General features: G+C 41.8%; 1 protein-coding gene across 1 annotated transcript in view; it reads left to right on the forward strand.

The window, feature by feature from the left end:
• Positions 1-11,068: 11,068 nt before the first annotated feature.
• pcdh11 (protocadherin 11) overlaps positions 11,069-20,633 on the forward strand; it is a gene marked incomplete at its 3' end in the record, with an annotated part of 148,518 nt that continues 138,953 nt past the window's right edge. The window contains exons 1-2 of the mRNA XM_084042045.1: positions 11,069-11,203; positions 18,858-19,438. Coding sequence (XP_083898171.1) covers positions 18,899-19,438 — 540 coding nt within the window. The 5' untranslated portion in view covers positions 11,069-11,203; positions 18,858-18,898. The remainder of the gene's footprint in view (positions 11,204-18,857; positions 19,439-20,633) is intronic.

Raw genomic sequence — 20,633 nt, forward strand, 5'->3', positions numbered from 1 at the left:
AACAATGTTACTCACCACTGTCGCGATGTAGTGACTGTATACAATCCATATTTGTACTTCCATGTACTGTTGTTCTCATGTCTTACTAAATAACGTACATCAATCAATCAATCAATCCATGGTAACAGCAAGCCCTCCCTTCATTTAATCACTTTCACTTTCACTTTTTGTTGCCATGTCTGACTTTTGCTGCAAAGCAACGTGCAGTAGGCCAGCTAATTTGTGCCTGATGTAAAATGACATAATATAAGAATACTACAAACGCACGCAATATTAATTCAATATTAATTCATAATTATATTTGATTGACCCAAATCCACCCAAACTGCGGCAACCGCGGGTAAAACCGTGATCCCCCATCCCTGATCCTAACTATCAATCATTTAGCTATGGACCCCTTGGAATCCCTCAAGGACCCCTGGGGGTGCCCGTACACCACATTGAGAGCCAGTGCTCTAATTGGTGTCTTATAAACATGGTACATCACCATGCCGGCTTGTGGCGGACATTTTCATCAAACGTTACTTTTACCACAGACATACAAAATGAGCAGTCAAAATATTACCAGAAACACATAGACCAACCATAAATGTAGAGCTACTAGTAGACTACGACTGTGCCATAGTGTCTATGTCTATGTCTATTCATTCATTTATTTGATTTAATGTATTTCCCTTGTAAAGCAATTAGTAAATTTACCTTTAAAAAGCATTACAAAATGTATGTTCTTCTCATGAAGATGTTCAATATTGTGTCATTTTCACTGCCACATATCACAAAACATACAATTTTGAGTGACACTTAAGTTCATGATCGAACTGAATCATGACACCAGATGTAATTGGAGTTGCCCAGCTCTACATTAAGTGATCAGATGACATATAGAGGCTTGGATCAATACACAATGGTAACATCAGTACACATGCAATCGGGCAATCCTCGCAAATAGCTCCACATATTGCTCAAGCTGTGTCATGACACTGCTACTGCTAAAACACCGCCTAACACGATCGATTTCAACACTTTTTCATTTACAGTATAGTATATACTGTACATACGGTATGTCTGACATACAGTTACTGTAAATGCACACACACACACACACACACACACACACACACACACACACACACACACACACACACACACACACACACACACACTAGAGAGAAAACGATGGTTATGTATGTAACGACGGTTATGTGAGCGATTGGATCATTCCAATCTGATTTATCCCTCCGTGGCAGCGGAAGCACCGAGGTAGACTTACCCGATTAATACAGGGGTGTGAGGTCCCAAGTGGGAACCAGACAGTGAACGCTAGTATAGGCTAGTATAGGCTAGTATAGGCTAGTATAGGCTGGGCCTAGGCAGGAGCGGGTGGGCACACACGCACGTCCCCGGCTTTAGGGTTAGGGTTAGGGATATGTTATTGTCTCCGCCAGGCCGAAGGCATGGTGGAGAGTATGTTTTCGTTTGATTTTCGTTGGTTCCACCAAGCTAACATTGGTCAAGCTTCACGTGACACGTGACAATATGTTGAAAGGGTGTGCTTTGATTGGCTAGCGAGACGCATGACGAAATACATACCTATAAATAGGTGAGTCACTTCGAAACATTGCGATGTTTCGAAGTGACATCAGTGACATCAGCCAAGCTAACATTTAGTCAGGAGATATTAGCAGAAAAAGTTCCAATCTTGGAATAAATTCCTTACCAAAAATCCTGCTGCTGGCGGAGACTTGTGCTCAGGAACAGCACTTTCCAGTACAAACTGAGATTACAGCTGAGATCACAGCTGAGATCACACAATGCAACTAACTCTCATTACGCAAACTGAAGAAGCAGGAAATTATCGTCTGAAACCTCATGAAGAAGCAAAGGCGCAATGCCGACAGCAGAAAGCCAAAGCTAAGAAACAGAGACAAAGACCACTTGAATCCCTAAATGACAAAAAACAAAGACGAGCCACAAATGCTGACAACATGACACAGCAAAGATTGCTACATTCTCTGGAAGAAAAGGTACAAGAGTCTGTAAAGAACATCGACAGGAAAAGAAGGCACTGGTCACAGTATTCAATAGATAAAAGACAACATCAACGAGCAGATTACACCAATAAGAAGAGATGCTACAGATCACCTAAAGAAGACCTACAGAGAAACAGTAGAGCATTTGGAGTTGGGTCTTTGGACAAAGACCCAACTGCAATCAAGCAAAACAACACTTGGATCTGTCACACATGTCATCGCTCCATTAAAATGGGGAAACTCCCTCCACAGGCTTGGGCTAACAACTTATTACTGGATGCCATACCCCGAGAACTGCAGGATTTGCACCCGTGCCCTGCGTTCGAGGAAAGGTTGGTAAGTCAACGTATTGCCTTCATGAAACTTGTTGGCTTGCCAACGTACACATCATCAAAGTTCCAATCTTGGAATAAATTCCAATATTTGCTGGCGGAGACTTGTGCTCCGAGGAGCACATTTTCTAGTTTAATTCATATTTTTGCCTGATTTTACCGATTTTTTATCAAAAATAAAAATTATAAAAAAATAAAAATAAAAAAAAATCCCCAATTATATTTTTTTTGCAAAATCGATTGGGTGTGCCAGCTTTCTATGTGGGTGGGCCACGGCACAGGACGGCAGCCGCCGACTCCTGTCAGGACGAGGAAACTGATGGAGGAAACCCACTGAGCCGCTCTGGCGGCCCTAGTCTTCTCACAACACCGCAGGTAAGAAGGGAGGTCACCTCCAGCCGGAGGACCTGACCTTCGGGACAGTCGGACACAGTAGCCTGAACGCCCTAGTGGGGCAGCACCAAAGGGAACTCCACTCGTCCCCCCCCCTGCCCTTTGGGCCTGGGAGAAACGGCCAACGTTGACCGGTGGTCAGTCAGGGGGGGGGGGGGGGGGGGGGGGGGGGGTCAGGCCGAGTGCCCCTAACCTCAGGGCGGCTGCGGCCACGACCAGCAGAGGGGCCCTTACACCGTTGACGGCGCTGCTGGGAATCCCTTCTCTGATTACCCTGCCGTTGCCTCGGAGGCTGGGTCGATGGCGGGGGCGGAGGCCCCAGTCGCTGCTGAAGACCAGTCAAGAGACGCTCCTTGTCTTCGGCTTCGTTGCCTGCGTATGGCCTCCATCCCTGGCCCAGAGGTAACACCTGGCGTAAGGGAGAGGTCCATAAAAGGCTTCTGGATCAGCAGAGGCAGTCAATTGAGACAGCCGTTACAAGGTCACGATCGAAACCACGGCCTGGCCACTAGCCCGTGCCAGCTCCGTCTGCAGTTGACCAAGCAACATGGACACCTCCATCACCTCGTCAACGAGGGAAGAGATGAGGGTCTCTGAGCGAAACCCCCTGGCACCTTAGTCCAACTGAGGAGAGGCGGGGACAAGTGGCAGTGGCCTGTCCTCCCAACTCGAGGTCCAGCGTTGTTGCCACCCTCTCCAAGAGGGCACACACGGCGTACAGCGCATTAGCAGCTGGCATGGGGCCCTCCGACCCAACACTGCCCGCGTGGGAGTGGGCAAAAGACCCAGCCGTAGATGGTGCCGCCTGGAACACTGAGGCACTGTCACCAAACTCCAGCTCCTCCGGGGCATGAATGGAGAAAACGTCATCCTCCTCTTCATCACCCACTGCGCTGACCGCCTCATGCAAGGCAGCCTGTTGTTTGAGGCGGTCCAAGTCCTCCGCACTGCGTTTATGAGGGGGGGCAAAGCGTGAAAAAAACAATGTGTAATATATTTCCTGTATATACTGTCACTCACCTTTATTTCTAGCCTGTGGCCTTATACAGGGAGGATATAGTGCGCCTACAACTCAAATGTTTACGCCGCTCGCTAGGTCGAGAACGCTCAGACCCGTTCGCGTGGAACGCACGAGGGTAACACAAAAAGCACACCTATGGTCGGTTCACTGCTGGGGTTAGAGGGATCTCATAACCTGCTCACACGGAGTGCACAAGTCTGTGATTAACAAGTCGGCACAGGACTCACTTAATGCTTCATTTTTTTTTCTTCTGCACAATGCTTTTCACCGTGTTGGCTTCGTCAGGTGCTATAGCACCTGCCTACGAGAGCTATATATACAGTATATATGTATGTATATATATATATATATATATATATATATATATATATATATATATATATATATATATATATATATACATACATACATATATACTGTATATATAGCTCTCAGGTCATTTATACGACCTATCTACGAGAGCAGGTCGTATATATATATATATATATATATATATATATATAATATTTTTTTTATGGTGCTAGCACCTGACAAAAAAAAAAAAAAATGAAGCATTAAGTGAGTCCTGTCCATCCATCATCATTGGAGTGTGCGGTCCCTTCCTGAGAGAAGCAGTGGGAGGTTTTCTGTCTTATGTACATTATCTTGCCTACAGTACCACCACTTCCACCCGGATGTGCACGAGAGCTGTATATGTATGTGTAGTGTGTGTGTGTGTGTGTGTGTGTGTGTGTGTGTGTGTGTGTGTATATATATATATATATATATATATATATATATATATATATATATATATATATATATATATATATATATATATATATATATATATATACACATACATACATATACCAAATACATATCTCAATACCCTCAAGTACACTGAAAAAGTAAACTAAAAACTGAAACCTTGAGTTGATATTCACTTTATTCCTAACTTCGTATTATATTTTTAAACCTCGCAATCGCACTGCGGGAGAGCTCCTCACTTTCAATGTTGCTGCGTTCAACTTTTTTCTCTGAGTTCATACTTTTGTATAACACAGTTTTTCCGAGGCTCATTTTCCAAAAGCAGACATGCGCATGTTGTGTATGCCAAATACATTTTAATTACATCTCTCAAGTGGTGCTGCTTGAAAACAAATCTCTCTCTCTCAGTGACACTACACTGCTACACCCAGAATCAGAAAATAACACATTCAACCGACTTGTTTTCCTCTATGCTTATAATACTGCCCATATACAGGTACTGTGCCACTTAAACCCTACAATTCGTTGACTGGGGTCCCCCCCCAGGGGTCTGTACTTGGTCTCCTCCTTCTTTCCCTCTACACCAAATCTTGTAGCCAAAAATAGCTAATCTACAAGCTCAAACTTGAAGCTATTTTCGCCTATTATGACATGCCCAGAACAGAGATGCTAGGGTTTATGTAGTTACTTCCAACGGATACTTGTATATCCCTGCATATTTCATTAAACTTGTGAGAATCCTGCTCTGAAATGGATGACCCTCATGGTGCCCTCTGATGTGGCCTTCAGTTGTTTTGTGTACCTTTGTTGCCTGAGAAGCATGAGAAGCAGTGATGTTTCTTGCCGGAGGGCTTTGTTCGCGTCCTGTGTTGTGGATCAAACTAAAGGCATCCATGCTGCATGCTCATACCATATGGAAAAGGTCAAATACTGTAAGGGAGCATCGCTTTATCTCGCTTTCTGTCTGTCTGTCTGTCTGTCTGTCTGTCTGTCTGTCTGTCTGTCTGTCTTCCTTTCCAATGCTATTTCTCTGAAATCCCATTTCTGTTGTTAATAAGGTAACAGGCTAATATTGGATTGTCCCCTCTGTCCCCCCCATCTCTCAAATCTGTTTCTTTCTCTAGAGATCCTTGAAAAAAGTGTGACAATGGGAGAGAGAGAGAGAAAAAGAGAGAGACAGAGAAACGACATCAGAGTGGCCATTGAGACAGTTTCAAATCCTCTTGGTGAGTCTCTGTAGTTCTTGAACGTTGCCATGGATACAAACCCAGACAGCAAGTATAACAAGAAATGTTTTGTTGAGATATCCCCAGCCCCTCAGAAATGTCTGCTACGCCTCTTCAGAATATCGTCCGGATGTTATCGGAACACTGGCCGGTTTGCACACTGTACTGTATTGCAGGGAGCTTAGTTTTTGCTTCAGGAAAAATCAAGTGGAAAAACAATTAGCAACGTATAGGCTCAAGTACTCAAATGTACTGCAGTGTTCAACCTAGAGATGAACAAATAGGGAAAACAATGGGTAAACTTTTGTGTCCTTTGGCAAGTTATACTCTTTAACCCATCCAATCCGGGAACGCATAGGCTACTATGTCATTTTAGATTATTTTATACTTTGGCTATTCAAAAATAGCAGATATACAAGCTCATAGCGCGGCACAGAGTGCCGTGCTACAAGCTTGTAGATCTGCTATTTTTGAAAAAATCGTGAAAATCTGTGCAAATCTTTGAATATATAGTTTTTTCAAAGCGAACATTTGTAAAATATGTTGTTCCAGGGATCCCCCGGAGGCAAAGATTTGAGTTACAAATGTTTGCTTTAAAAATATAAATAGTGACACAGATGCGTTCCCGAATTGAATGGGTTAAATAGAGAAGATAACACAAAGCTAATAACTACGGACAATCTCGGATGGTCGACAATGGATCAATCCTTTCTCAAAAACCCTGAATGTTAATACATAGCACTGACCTGAATTGCAATTTAGCTCTATAACCCCTTCCTTCTCAGATCCCCTCGCCTGTCTGTGCTCGACTGATAAGGTATATTAGTGAGTGTTCTCTTTCCTCCAATTATTTCTTCCATAGGTGTGAATATCAAGTCATGGATCCAGAGAGGAGACCTACATTCACACAAATGCTGTTCAAAGGCAATGCTGGGGGGAAAGTCTATTTGATCAATCTAAAGGACAACAAAAGCAGCCCTTACTTGGTCATATATCTCATGTTGACTATCTTCCCATCAGAGGGGAATCGTGCTTGCATGGCAATAGACAGTTATGTCACAGCTAGGCTCATTGAAGTGTCCTGAGTTATCGCTCAAGTTATTATTTTGAATGTCAGCACTCATTCTATGTTTAATGCATACCACTAATCCAATTATGGCCAATAATCAGAGTGAGGCATTACTGTGATTAAGATGTTGCTCTGCAACGCTTTTAAATCCCTTTGAAATACTACTCGTGGTTATTTTGATTATTTGCACAGAAATGTGGGTAGTGTCTAAATCTGTCCGGCCGCCACTGCATGCAGGACATATTTAGAAACTGTACAGCAGTGGTGGAAAATGTTCTCACAATTTTGTACTTAAGTAAAAGTATCAATGTAGAAATACTCTGTTACAAGTAAAATTCCGGAATTAAAAAAGTACAAAAGTATAGGTACCAAAATGTACTTAAAGTACCAAAAGTAGAAAGTACTCATTATGCAGAATGTCCCATTTCACAAGATTTCCAATGTATGAAGTGTATATAAAATCTTTTGAAAATAGCAAGTCAATTCAATTTTATTTATAAAGCACAATAACTAGTAAACTAAACTTTCAAATAATTGTAGTGGAGTAAAAGTACAATATAAGAGATCAACACTGGAGCATCACTGACATTTTAAGCCTTTTATTATTTAAGTGCACCATGCAAGTATACATTGACTGACGTTTCGGTCTTTCGACCTTCCTCAGAGTCATCTGAGGAAGGTCGAAAGACCGAAACGTCAGTCAATGTATACTTGCACCTAAATAATAAAAGGCTTAAAATGTCCGTGTTGCTCCAGCGTTGATCTCTTCTGCATCTGTTGTCCCTACCCCTGTGACGCACCGGACTGGCCGTTTAAGGCTGAGGCGCAACGGTAGAATCCCTTTGTTTAATATTTGCCTCTGAGATGTAATGGAGTAGAGGTAAAAGTACTGAACATGGGAAATACTCCAGTAAGTACAAATACCTCAAAAGTGTACGTCTGTACAGTACTTGAGTAAATGTACTTAGTTACTTTACACCACTGCTGTACAGGTACTGTATATACTCAGTAAAATCATTTTTGTTGGCCTATTCAAATTACAAAATGCCATCCTCATGACACTTTTGGAAAGCAGGAGACACCATGATCAATTGATCACAGCTTGGTCAGAGAGGAAGAAATGTAATTAAAGGCTATATACTGTATGCTCTTCATAATGTGATTAAAATCACACCACTCTACATACTGCGATTATGGTTAGTCGGACTATGAGTATAATCACATTAACATAATTTTAGTCTGGTGTTTACATGGGCTCTACCGTCCTCACATTATACTACTATACAATACTACTTTAATAAAGAGAAATCTGGTTGCCCCTGGCAGACTCATCATGGGGTCTTCCACCAGCTTAAGCTAAGTTTCAGAAACGTAACTTCCACGCAGCTTTAAAAAATAATTAATAACGCACTGATAAAGCTTACAGAATTGACTGAACAAACATAGCAGGCTTTTGAGCTATTCACTCAAACTCAATCAGGAATGCAAAACTTCTCTGTCTCTGAATGTTCATTTTTACAGTTGCAGAATAGACCTCTGCATTATGCATGAGGTATTTTGTACCCTTTAATATTGCTTTAAGGCTTTCAGATTTGCATTCTTTAAACATGCCTTGAAGAAATCCTTCGGTGACAAACAGTATAGTAATTAAGAAAACACAGTAGAAATAGACATTGACCATTCCTCTTTAGCTCTCATAGATAGCCTTATGATCTTACAGAATAAACAGGTTGGTAGAGCAGTAATTTGGCTTACCTTGGACCATTTAATGTCAGTTTAACAATAAATTGAAGAGAATGTTTTTTTTCACAAGAATTAAACTTTTTCAGCAATGTGTGGCGAACTTATTTTATATATTTATTTGATTTTACATTTACTCTTAATTGCGCCTTTCCTGTGTTTCACCATCCTGCTTGCCTCTACTATGACACCTGTAATTCCTTCCGGGAATCAATAAAAGTGTTTCTTATCTGACATTTGTTCATGCTTGTGCAAATACGATAGAAAGTATGAGTTTGTGCATGAAAGTGTGCATGTGCAAGTATTTGTGTTTCCCATCTTTAAATAGCATGTGAGAATCTTTTGACTGCAGTGTTTCATGTGCATCCGTGTGCCTCCTTCCTGAGAAAGACTGTGAAACACTATTTGTACTGAACACCAGCGATCATCTGAACTACTGCCCACCCTCCCTCGGTCTTCAGGGATGAAGTGTGACATGTAATAGTGTTGAATGGATGGGGGAGAGAGGTGGTGCACAGGTGGAGGCATGCTGGTTAGGAAACCTTGCCGGGGGCTAAACTTGTTTAAATACAAAGTTATAGTGATTTGTTACAACAGAGAGGTGGGAGGGAGGTATGAAATGGACAGATGTAATCAGAACGTCACAGTAGTTAGTAGGTAGAGAGAGTGACCTTTTCATGACCAGTGACCCTTCCTGACCCCCATAAAATAACCAGTTAGAATCCACTTAGGTTATTTAGGGCCTGAACACCCATTCTCTTTGTGGCAGCATATGGACCTGCCTGACGAGTAATGATCAATGAGCTTTGAAACAATCAGTGTGTTGGGCTGATGCCTATCTGACCTTTGGGCTTTAACTCACTGCAAACACGTTTGATGTTTCACTCGAGGTAGTTTTTAATGCCCAGTAGACATTAGCCAGCCTATTTTAAACACTTTTACAATGTGCCGGTATTTTGTGCTGTGCTTGAGCAAAGAATAATGCATTTCAATCTGCCTATTCTTCTTTAGTCAGTGTGGGATGGATGGGATCCAAAAATAACTCCTCTAAAAAGACACCCCACCACCAACCCCTGACACACGCGCAAAATGCACGCAGGCACGCACGCACACATGCACATGCTTGCAGGCACACAGATATGTATACAGTGAATATACCCATTATCACACCAATTTCATTGCTCATCCTGACAAATCTTCAGTCATTTAAAGCTTCTGGGAATGTCTGACACCCACAGAATATTGTAGAGACCTCTTATCATTTAAAAGAGGTCATGATGGCAATACTGTGCGTTTACATCTGAAATGAAAAACAGAAATAAAGCTCATGGTGAGAGTGAACAGTGCCCCCTCTCCCTTTCAGGTGGCTGCTTGAGCATTGGGGAACTGTCTGCTGCACACACACACACAGCATGGAGCATCTGTGGTACCGCTGGTACGTCCACGGACCCGGCATGTACCACCTACATCTTAATGTTAGCATCTCTTCAACGCAGTGCGGCTTTAAGACAAGGGCTTTTAAATTTATAGCTGGCTCCTCCTTCCGAGGTGATGTCAATTGGAGGGAGAGGGGGGGAGAGGAGGAGAGAGAGAGAGGGACTGAGAGATATAGAGAGAAAGAGAGAGAGAGAGGGGGGAGGGAGAGAGAGAGAGAGAGAGAGAGAGAGAGAGGGGGGGGGGGAGGAGAGAGAGAGAGAGGGGGCGAGGGAGGGAGAGAGAGAGAGAGAGAGAGAGAGAGAGAGAGAGAGAGAGAGAGAGAGAGAGAGAGAGAGAGAGAGAGACTGAGAGAGAGAGAGGCGGGCTGTACAGAGAGACTGAATTCTTACAATACTACTGAGACATCTAGAGCTGTAGAGACAGATATGGTGAACCGCCTATACTATCCTCCTATCCTGGTCCTGTAAGTGATGCTGCGCTGAGGCTCACTGTTAACTCCGTCGGGGGGGAACGATGCGCTCTCCGCATCTTCTATCGTTTATGACTTTTCAGGGAGCATACACACATACAGCCGAGAAGAACCTTTCAGAACAAGTGGAGAAAAGGGACATTAGGCTATGTTGAAGTTTTCAATTCTCCGACAGCGGCACTTTTTTTCCTTTTTTTCCTTGCTTTCTGGGATTGAAGTTTTACACGCAAATCGCGAAGCGGTAGCCTAAACAACAACGCACACGTGTACTTTGATGCCAACGGGTTTCAAGACTCCTAGAATGAAACAGGGTGAGTTTAAAGGCGTGTGTGTGTAGGCTATAGAGTTAGGCTACTTTAGTCCATGTAAATCAAGCTTCTTGGACCAATGCGTATCGCCACCCATAGGATTGCACTGCTGCTGCGAACTCCCGGCATTGGAAGAGGAATTACGCCGTTCGATCGTTTGAAATAAAGTTGGTCGCATCCATGATTTCTTCTATTGCACTCGAGGACCGCTGATTGTAGCACATGGATCACATGTTGTAGTGGATAAACGCCTTTTTTTCTTCATTTGAATGACATTTTTACTGCCGCTCCTAATGAGGATCGTCTGTCTCCTCTCTCCTCGATCTTCTTCAGCGTTCATGGCACTTTTTTTTTTGTATAAATCAGTGATGATGTCGCTACGTGACGGGATTTGTGATTGAATTTTCCGTCCCATTCTAGGTGAAAAGGTAGGCTATAAGCAGTGATGTGTTTTTGTTTGTTTGTTAGTTTGTTTGTTTGTTTTTCCATCTAATTGATGACCCAACGTGTTGCCTTGACAACATTGATATGCAGATCATTATTTTGCTGTCCAACCTGAGCGCATTGGAGAGAGCGCCAATAAACAGCGCAATCTGGCTGGACCGTAGCCTTGGATCAAGACTATCATAGATGTATTTTATCGAGTCTGACTTTTACTTAGATAGCCTACGAAAGTAAAAGTCAGACTCGATAAAATACATCTAGGATAGTCTTGATCCTAGGGCTAGGTGGACCTTACAAAATGAAACAGAATATTATCTCAGAAAGCCATGCACGCTCGAGTCAGGCAATTATTTGAGTTCAACACGAATTGTATAGTTAACGGGCTTTAAAGGCCAACACAAATCTATTAGAAATAGAATAATTCACCCATTGCAACACCGTGATGCTAGCCTAATTTACGTATTGTCTAATAGCTGGTTCAAATATGTCATCTGATCTGACTCGTCTCCAACAATCTGTTGTAAATGTGTCTGTAATAGATCTAGGCTAGTCTATTCTCGCCTAGGTGGCGCATGATGATGAATATGTTAACCGGCGGTCACGACTTATGGCCAACACTCAGCGATCTCAACCTATAGACCTATTTAGTAAGACCAGACAATGAACTAACCTACATTTTTGGCGACTTTTCAGCGCAGGTCCAGGCTGCCGACCTGCGTGGTGCTGGACAGCAGTGCGGTTCGGCTAATCGGAGCTAGATCAGTCGGTGATTCTAAAACTTTCACATTTCAAGGTCTTCCCTTAACTCTGACAGTATACAAATGGAACCAAATGGACCCTGACGTGTCCGTTTGGTTCCATCTGTACACTGTCAGAGTTACAGACTTGTAAGGGTAAATTTAGACCCCACTAAAGGACCCCAGAGAGTCTCTGGAATCCACTTTGAGAAACACTGGACTAGATCACTAGAACTTATGGGAGCAACTAGTCATCCGATATATCCATGGCATTTGAAGATTAAGGAAAGCGATTCAGTATTATTTATTATAGCCAAACACTTGATAAAAGACAGCCTTCATGAAAAATCTGTGTTAGATATCATATCGGCAAGCTCTTTGGGTTAATTTACAATATATTCCAATATTTCTTTTGCGGTATGGGTCCGATTTATTGTAGCCTATACTGTTTTTAAGGACCCTCATCAGAAGAATGCTGCATTTCTTGTAAAATTGAATGGATCCTGCATTAGACAACGGCTTGTTAATTAAGGGGAAATTAAGAATTAATGGGGAAAAGTACAAAACTGTGATATGCTAATAAGTTTGACTTGACTATTCTAATTAACCAGTTGCATTGCACAAATATGAACATTCCTAAATTACAAGCAGAGTGATTAGCTGTAGCCTCTAAATGACATTAATGCTCAGAATGCACCTCTGTCTCTGATATGAACTGACTGTGAAAAAAATTAATTCGATTTCTGAATAATTACAGAAGTTGAGCATTGATTGCAGTATTAGGAGATTCTGAGCTCAGCCTTTATCTTAAAATTATGCATTCTTTTGGTAAGAGTTCAGCAACCTGTAGGTTCAGAGTCGAGACACTGCACATCTCCGTGCATGGCTTCATCTTCTTGTGGTTTTCAGCCTCAATTGTTCCAACTTTTGTTGAAAAATCTAGTGTTTTTGTCTCCTTAGTTCAATTCAAACATATAATTATGTGGATAGTTGTAAAGATTCTTTATATCCTATAGTACAGAAAAGGTAACTTAATATCTGATACAAGAAGTAGTTTTGTATTCTTGTTTTAAATTGTTTGCTACATACTATATTTTGACAGAATGGTTCTCTTTCTTTTCACATCAAGGTAGCCTTCCTTGAATGATCTGTTTTCACATTTTTCATGAAGTGATAACTGTTTCCTCTCAATTTGGTGAAACAAAGGTTTCTGTAACACTACTGTGTATTTGCTGCTCTAGATATGTCCTCAGGAGAAGCATATTATGGCAGTGTTTCTTTAAAATATTAACAAATGTAACAAATTATCCTTAGTCGGGCTGCATATTTAAGTTATTTGCCTATTGTAGTTTTTGTTTTGATTAACCATATGGAGCGTAGCAAGAATCCGGTGTCCTTAAATTAGGACTTTGTTTCCTCACACTTTCAGTGTCCACATGGATTTTAAAAGCTCATAAAGGCATCAGTTTTCAATGCCAGCAAATTAGATTCAAGATATCATCAACATAAAGAAATTAGTACACTTAATGTTTCGCATTAAAACTCCATTTACATGTGTTGACTGCCCTCTTGAGGTCCATACTCATAACGTCGTAGATTCGTTTGCGGTGCAAATGCAATTATAAGTATAGTGAGTGCCAGTTGCTGGTCCTTGTGCAATGCACCTTTTCAAGAATTAGTCTGAAAGTGCCCATCAATTGGAATACCACAGGCCCTAAACAGTAGCCTATATTTCACACAGTGTTGCCAAACCCGCAACATTGCATGCAAGCTAGCCGTGTCATGTGTTGTACATTCCTTGTTAAATTTAGATCAAACTGCAATATGCAAATGTCACTGATATTTGAAATCAAACAGGAAAAAATACTTCTAATATTAACATAACATAATCAAAAGAGACATTCATTTTGAAAGTTGCTTTCTTTCCTGCTTGTACAATTTGAGCAACACGTTAATTCTTGAAGTTTCCCCTAAAGAAAACAACTTTTATCCTCACACACAGCATCAGGAGATACACTGACTCTGACTGTGTGGGCTAAAAAAAGAAAGAACCCTTGTCTGTCAGACTGTCAGCCATCTTTAAACCAGCTACAAGAGAATGAGACAGGAACCATTAAACATACTGACTTTTCATAAAAGTCTTGGATTCAATGGCAAATGCGATAGATGCAATAGCGTTCATATCATAATTTTTGGTGGGATGAAGTATTTTTAATGTCATGGGTCCATACTACCAAACTACTTGAGTTTGCAGTTGAGGAGTTCTTCGGGGGGCGTAGATAGCGTTGTGTTCCTTTCTCTCTGCCACCTTTGGCGGATTAAAACAGCGGGACAGACTGTCCATCATATTGTCATGCAAAGTGATCCAGGGCCAGCCTGCTCCTCTCCACTCTGTGTCTCCCAAGAGGGAGGCTCGAGTTTGCCTGCTGGATTCAACCTGCTGTCTGGGGCTCAAAATAGCATTTCAGGAGACTAGTGAAATGTAAGCAAAGGAGACGCTCCTCTGACTGACACTTAAGATTCCTTTCTCCCTGACTCCCCCCCCCCCCCCCCCCCCACACACACACACACACACACACACTCCAATCTGAATGCTCCTCTCCCTTGTCTATCCTTCACTGGCAAGTTTCAACTGACTTGCATAAAGCTCAAAGCCATGCAAAGGCAGCTAACTCGCAGTTATGGGGAGGATATGTCACCTTAGGTGACAAGCATTGAATGGCTAATACAAGTCTGATCCAAAATGTGTTGGAATGCCCCTTCCATTGTGGAATGTCTAATTTACTGAAATCAGCAGAAAATGTTAGCCTTTGTGTTTGTGGCAAACCTTTCACATTCAAATCTTATATTTTGATTGCAAAGGTGCCATTTCCCATTCCATCACCTCACAGAAAAGTATTATTGTTACTTGTGAGAGAGACAGAGACACAGAGAGAGAGAGAGAGAGAGAGAGAGAGAGAGAGAGAGAGAGAGAGAGAGAGAGAGAGAGAGAGAGAGTATCTAGATCATGCTTTGATCTTTTATTCACTACTGTGGATCACACTCCATTTAAGTATGTAATCTAAACTCCATTATGTGGTAGCTCAGGCTTGGGTCTGCTGTGCACTCATCAGGGTATAGTAATTGCTGTGTCCTCTCAGAAAGATTCACACTTCAAAGTTAACTGTGCCACAGTGACTTATGGCTATGTATTATCAATATTTTGACATGACAGTGCAACACCGCCTGCAAGCGTGGATTGAGTAACCCTCACTCTGATCAATGTCAGCCATGCTTTTCTGTCCAACTCTCCCATAATGAGTCTCATATGACTCCATTTAAGAGATTTGTGAAAAGAAATCCTTCATCATCTACATGGGTGAATTGCAGTTGTTGATTCAAAACAAAATGAATGTATTACTTTTAACTGAATTCCATTTTTGCTGGTTTTGCCACATAAGGCTTCCTTATAGTGGAGTATTAAACTTGACACATTTTCGGATTCTCACATATACTGCATTAAATGCGTATACATTTAATAAAGTAGGAAATGTTGTAATTCCTAAATACCTATTTGGGTTCCCTTGTTGCTCAGGGTATGAATGTTTGCTTTATCAGCACCAGCTGAGCATCATTTGTGTGATGGATGTCACATTTTTGCCTCACTATGAAGAAAATAGACATTTGATTTAATGATGGCTGCTTTATGAACGCAAACCAGTGTATATCAGGCAACACCATAACACTAACAAACACTCCGGGGGATTGAAAGGGTTGACCTAAACACACAGTGGGATATAAGAAATGAAACTATATTAGTATTTGAATATATTGAGCCCACATACTGTACTCATGGGAAGGCAGTTATTATTACAAATAGTAAACATTGCACTGCATTGGTGGCATTACTCATTACTTTGTCATAGCAAAGAGAGGATAAGGTACAGTAACTACAGTCATGCTACAATGCTTCCCCTGTTGCCTCACTGATCAGAGAGAACCTGGTTCCCTAACTAGACTGGCTGAAAAATGTATAACAAGTAGAATGTGTGTGTGTGCGACATGCGTAGGTAGGTAGGTAGGTAGGTAGGTAGGTAGGTAGGTAGGTACTGTAGGTAGGTAGGTAGATACAGACAGACAATTAAAGCATTTGGGTTGACACCAATAACATCAACACTTTAACTTAATAAATATTACTTGTAAGTAACATTACTATCAATGAGGAACTGCTCCAGTAGTTCCCCTAGAATTTCCAGACAGTATGGGCAGTCTTATTCACTGAGGACCTCAGTTCGCAGACATTCTGTGGACTATCGAAGGTCACTGTTTTCCACTCTGTGTTTTGGCTTCTTTTGTGATAACTCCAGCGTCCCCTCAGCTGGAAATTCTAGGACATCACCGCAGCAACTGTGTTTGGTGGCAAGGATTCTTCCATGTTTGACATGGTGAGTCCCTGCAGCAGCAAGGTCGCTCACATTGAAAAATCAGTGCAAGCATCAGCCTCTCAGTCCTTGCATCACCCTCTCACCCAGGACAAATGAAGGCTGGGTATGTGATATATATATATTGTGTGTGTGTGTGTGTGTGTGTGTGTGTGTGTGTGTGTGTGTGTGTGTGTGTGTGTGTGTGTGTGTGTGTGTGTGTGTGTGTGTGTGTGTGTGTGTGTGTGTGTGTGTGTGTGTGTGTGTGTGTGTGTGTGTGTGTGTGTGAGTGTGTGTGTGAGATACGCAAAGGGTTTCTTTTCCAGATTTCCAATGTTGTTGTTTTTGTTTTTTATTTTACCATAGTGTTTTCAATGTATGCATAACATAAGATCTGCATTTAACACAAACCTAAGAGAGTTTCATGTTTTGTTGTACAACAGAAATTGCCATCTTTAATACTCAGCTGTGAATTTTATGTATGTAGAATGTTTTAAAAATAAAACTGTATTTGTGGTTCAAAAATCATATAAATAGTTTCGGTTTGTGGAGATGTTATCAACAAAACATTTCAACATCATCAAGTCATTGTTTGCATCAGACATTATTTTATTTATTTATCTATTGGAAATGTGCGATGGAAACCCATGGTTACTGGGTTGGCCTACAACAAGACATACTTCTTGCACCCTATATTTGTCCTGGGTGAGAGGAGTGAAAAAAGGAAGAATGTTGTATCTGATAACCCCTCGGGGTGATAACTGATAACCTCAAGGGCTGATATGACAGTAGCTGACCAATCAAGCAAAACTGCCACTGAACTGACCTCATTGCATAAGGATCTCTGCCCGTTAAACACATGCTGCCGTGTTGAAGAAAAAACATTTTCTTTCTGACAAAATCAGGCTATGGGTATGTGGAAAGCAAATTATCACCTGGGCATTAGTGGTACATATACAGTATATACTGTATTTTGGTGTGTGTGATATAAAATATAAATTGGGATTTGATCTTGGCATTGTGGTGTAGACATAATATTAGTTAGACAGGTTGTGTTATGATGGATTAACCGACAAACGCACACTGACAAATGAACTAACGAGGTAACTGATGAAATGGTAAACTACCAAGCTACCTAATTAACCAACTAAGTGACAACAGTCAGCAGTTTGTGCTAGTATTAAAACAGCAGGGAAGGCCTTGCCTTCTATTAAGCCATTCCTAATTCTCTCTCAATGACCTACTTGGGGTTTGGCAACTGTGGGTTTTGCCCTTGAGCAAGCTTTTTTCTGCATATAAAGCAGTTGAATATTTTGGGGAACTATAGCATCAAGCAAACTGGCATCCAACACGAAAACCCTGATTAATGAATAATGTCAGATGGTACTGAACCCATCGGCATTTCTTTTGTTCTGCTTTGGGTTTCATCAGAGGGATCACTCAGTAAACTGTGTGCTGATGTTGTCAGTATTGTTGTGAAGTTATGATGATGTAATGTGTGACTTGTGTGACGGATGGCTTCTTACACAGTAAATGATTTCATAATGTTTTCTCCTTCCACATAGAGTTGTCAGAACAGTTCTGATCAAACTGTGTATGTTTACACACGATGCTCATGAAAATATTTGAGCACTCAATTGTTTACATTCAGGGTAAATGAGGCACACCATTAATAGTTGCTGTCAATTGCAGTGTGTGTGTGTGTGTGTGTGTGTGTGTGTGTGTGTGTGTGTGTGTGTGTGTGTGTGTGTGTGTGTGTGTGTGTGTGTGTGTGTGTGTGTGTGTGTGTGTGCGTGCGTGCGTGCGTGCGTGCGTGCGTGCGCGCGTGCGTTCATCGTAAGAAACATTAGTGCCTCTGTGGATTGCTTCAGCTCCCTCCATTTCAACTGAAATTTTTACGTGAGCTGCACTTTGTGGAGACATTGCAGCACCATCATTACTCACTGGTGGATAAACAGAGTTATTTCTCCCCTTACCCTCTTGCAGTACACAATAGGTTGTCAGTTGTTCAAAACGCTGAAAAATATATGTCTGGATCACAAAGGTGATTTGTAAGTTCCAATTTGAACCCAGTTTCAAAGCGCACCTTTGAGCGAGTTTTTGTTGTTGTGGCAATTTCAACGCGACGATGAACGCAACCACCCACATACAGTATGTTTCAACGGCAATATGAAATGGTTCATTTACCACTATAGAATAGATTGATGGAATATGTGAACTACTAACCTTTTACGTGTCTGCTTGCTCAATGTATGTCATCAAAGGTTAATTGTGTAAAACTGCCGTTAATTTGCTCTCAAAGGCATGGGAAGGATGTGGGCTCAGAGCTAGTTAGGATGAAAAGGTCAAGTTCACAACTCTCCATTAGGGAATTACTAATTACAATAGAACGTATGAATGCTTTGCCATGTAATTCTGTGTATTGACATTGCCACCCCTTCCTCTCTCTCTCTCTCTCTCTCTCTCTCTCTCTCTCTCTCCCCCTCTCTCTGTTGATACAGAATTGCTGCCATAGAATTGAAGCTCCCACCCGTTCTTGATTATGGACTTAGTAAGTCAGGCTCAGGTGTTGGTGGCCTTGCTCACCTGTCTGGTCTTGCTATGCCAGGCCCAGGAGAGGGACTACACAGTGAAGGAGGAACAGCCGGAGAATGTCCGCATCGGGAACCTGCGCAAGGATCTGGACCTCAACCTGGACCCTGCCGTCCGACTGTCCTCGCCACTGCAGTTCAAGCCCGTGTACAAGACGGGTGACGTGCCTTTGGTGCGGGTGGAGGCGAACACAGGGGAGATCTTCACCACCAATCACCGCATTGACCGCGAGAAGCTGTGCTCGGGAGTGTTCGCGGAGAAGCGCTGCTACTATGAGATAGAGGTGGCTGTGCTGCCCGATGAAATCTTCAGATTGGTCAAGATCCGATTCCTGATCGAGGACGTCAATGATAATGCACCCCTGTTCCAGTCCACTGTCATCAACATCTCTATCCCCGAGAACACAGCCATCAACACCCGCTACCCTGTGCCCTCAGCATTTGACCCAGATGTAGGGATCAATGGCATCCAGCATTATGAACTGGTCAAGGTGAGGATCACTGTTTTTCTTGCTTTGACACATGAAACAACTTCTTGAAATGAGAATGTGAAGGGGAAATGTCTATAAATTCTCTTGAGGATTTCTATGCATGACGGAATGGCCTACACATATAGTAAGTTTAAGCGATTGCCTCATTAAGTGAAAAGACCACTGGTAAGCGATTACGCCACTATTGTCTCATGCCCATTTCATTTTTGTTTTCAATGAGTACCTTGCATGACATCTGATTAAAAGTTAGACCCCTCCCAGCTTCACATAGTTTCTCATCTTTTTAAAATCTGTTCAATGACCTCCTATATCTACAGTACTATATCTACAGTACAAGAGGGATTGGGCAAATCTGCTGTTGGTGACACGTTTTAGAAAATATGACCATTTTTATTTCATAAGCCAGTATACTTCATGTTCCATGTTTTATGCGAGCCATTAAGATTTCCATATGCTTTATTTCATTATCAGAGTAGGCCATAAAGAAGGGTAAGTTTTGCCATGTAGTGTAACGAATAACAGGAGAGCAGTCCGAAGGAAACTGCAGACACAGCGACTACATCCAATTTCCGGGCAACAGGTTAGATGTGGCGAACATAGTAGATTAAAGCTAGAAAGGAGGAATGCAGTGTATTATGCTAATCGGTGTTTCATGCAGAACTAGGAACGTTTTTATTCATCATCTAATTGATGCCCTATTAAACTACAGTGCTATATTCTATTTTGCCTAATGAAGTCAGCCCTAAAACCAGAAAAGTAGGATAATATCATGCGTTCTTCATTTACAGTCTAGACAACACTCAATTCTGGCTGGCTCGATGAATATTGTAGATGATGAGCCTTTATATAAATGAAGTGTAATTTAATAGAGAGATGTGAGTACTTCAGAGGAACCCCTAAATATAATAAATAGAGAAAGGTTACTGGGCATTTGGAGCAAACGTTTACGCTGGGAGGTATCTAAAAGGTTGTTTCTGAATATATTATGTGAGTTTTATTTCTTAAACCAGGCTGTGAGCAGTAAATCACAAGTCAATCTCGGAGCCTCAGATGAAGTTAGTACTGGCTTAGAATGAACAGAATCGCTGCTGACCGTGTCTGCCTTGAATACCAATTTGCATTTTTAAAGAGTCTCTCCACTGCCAAGGCCTCTCCAGTGCAATGTCCTGAATTGTTCATGCCTGGAAAATCACCA

This window comes from Gymnoscopelus microlampas, assembly GCF_963454915.1.
Source record: "Gymnoscopelus microlampas genome assembly, chromosome: 18".
Lineage (NCBI taxonomy): Eukaryota > Metazoa > Chordata > Actinopteri > Myctophiformes > Myctophidae > Gymnoscopelus > Gymnoscopelus microlampas.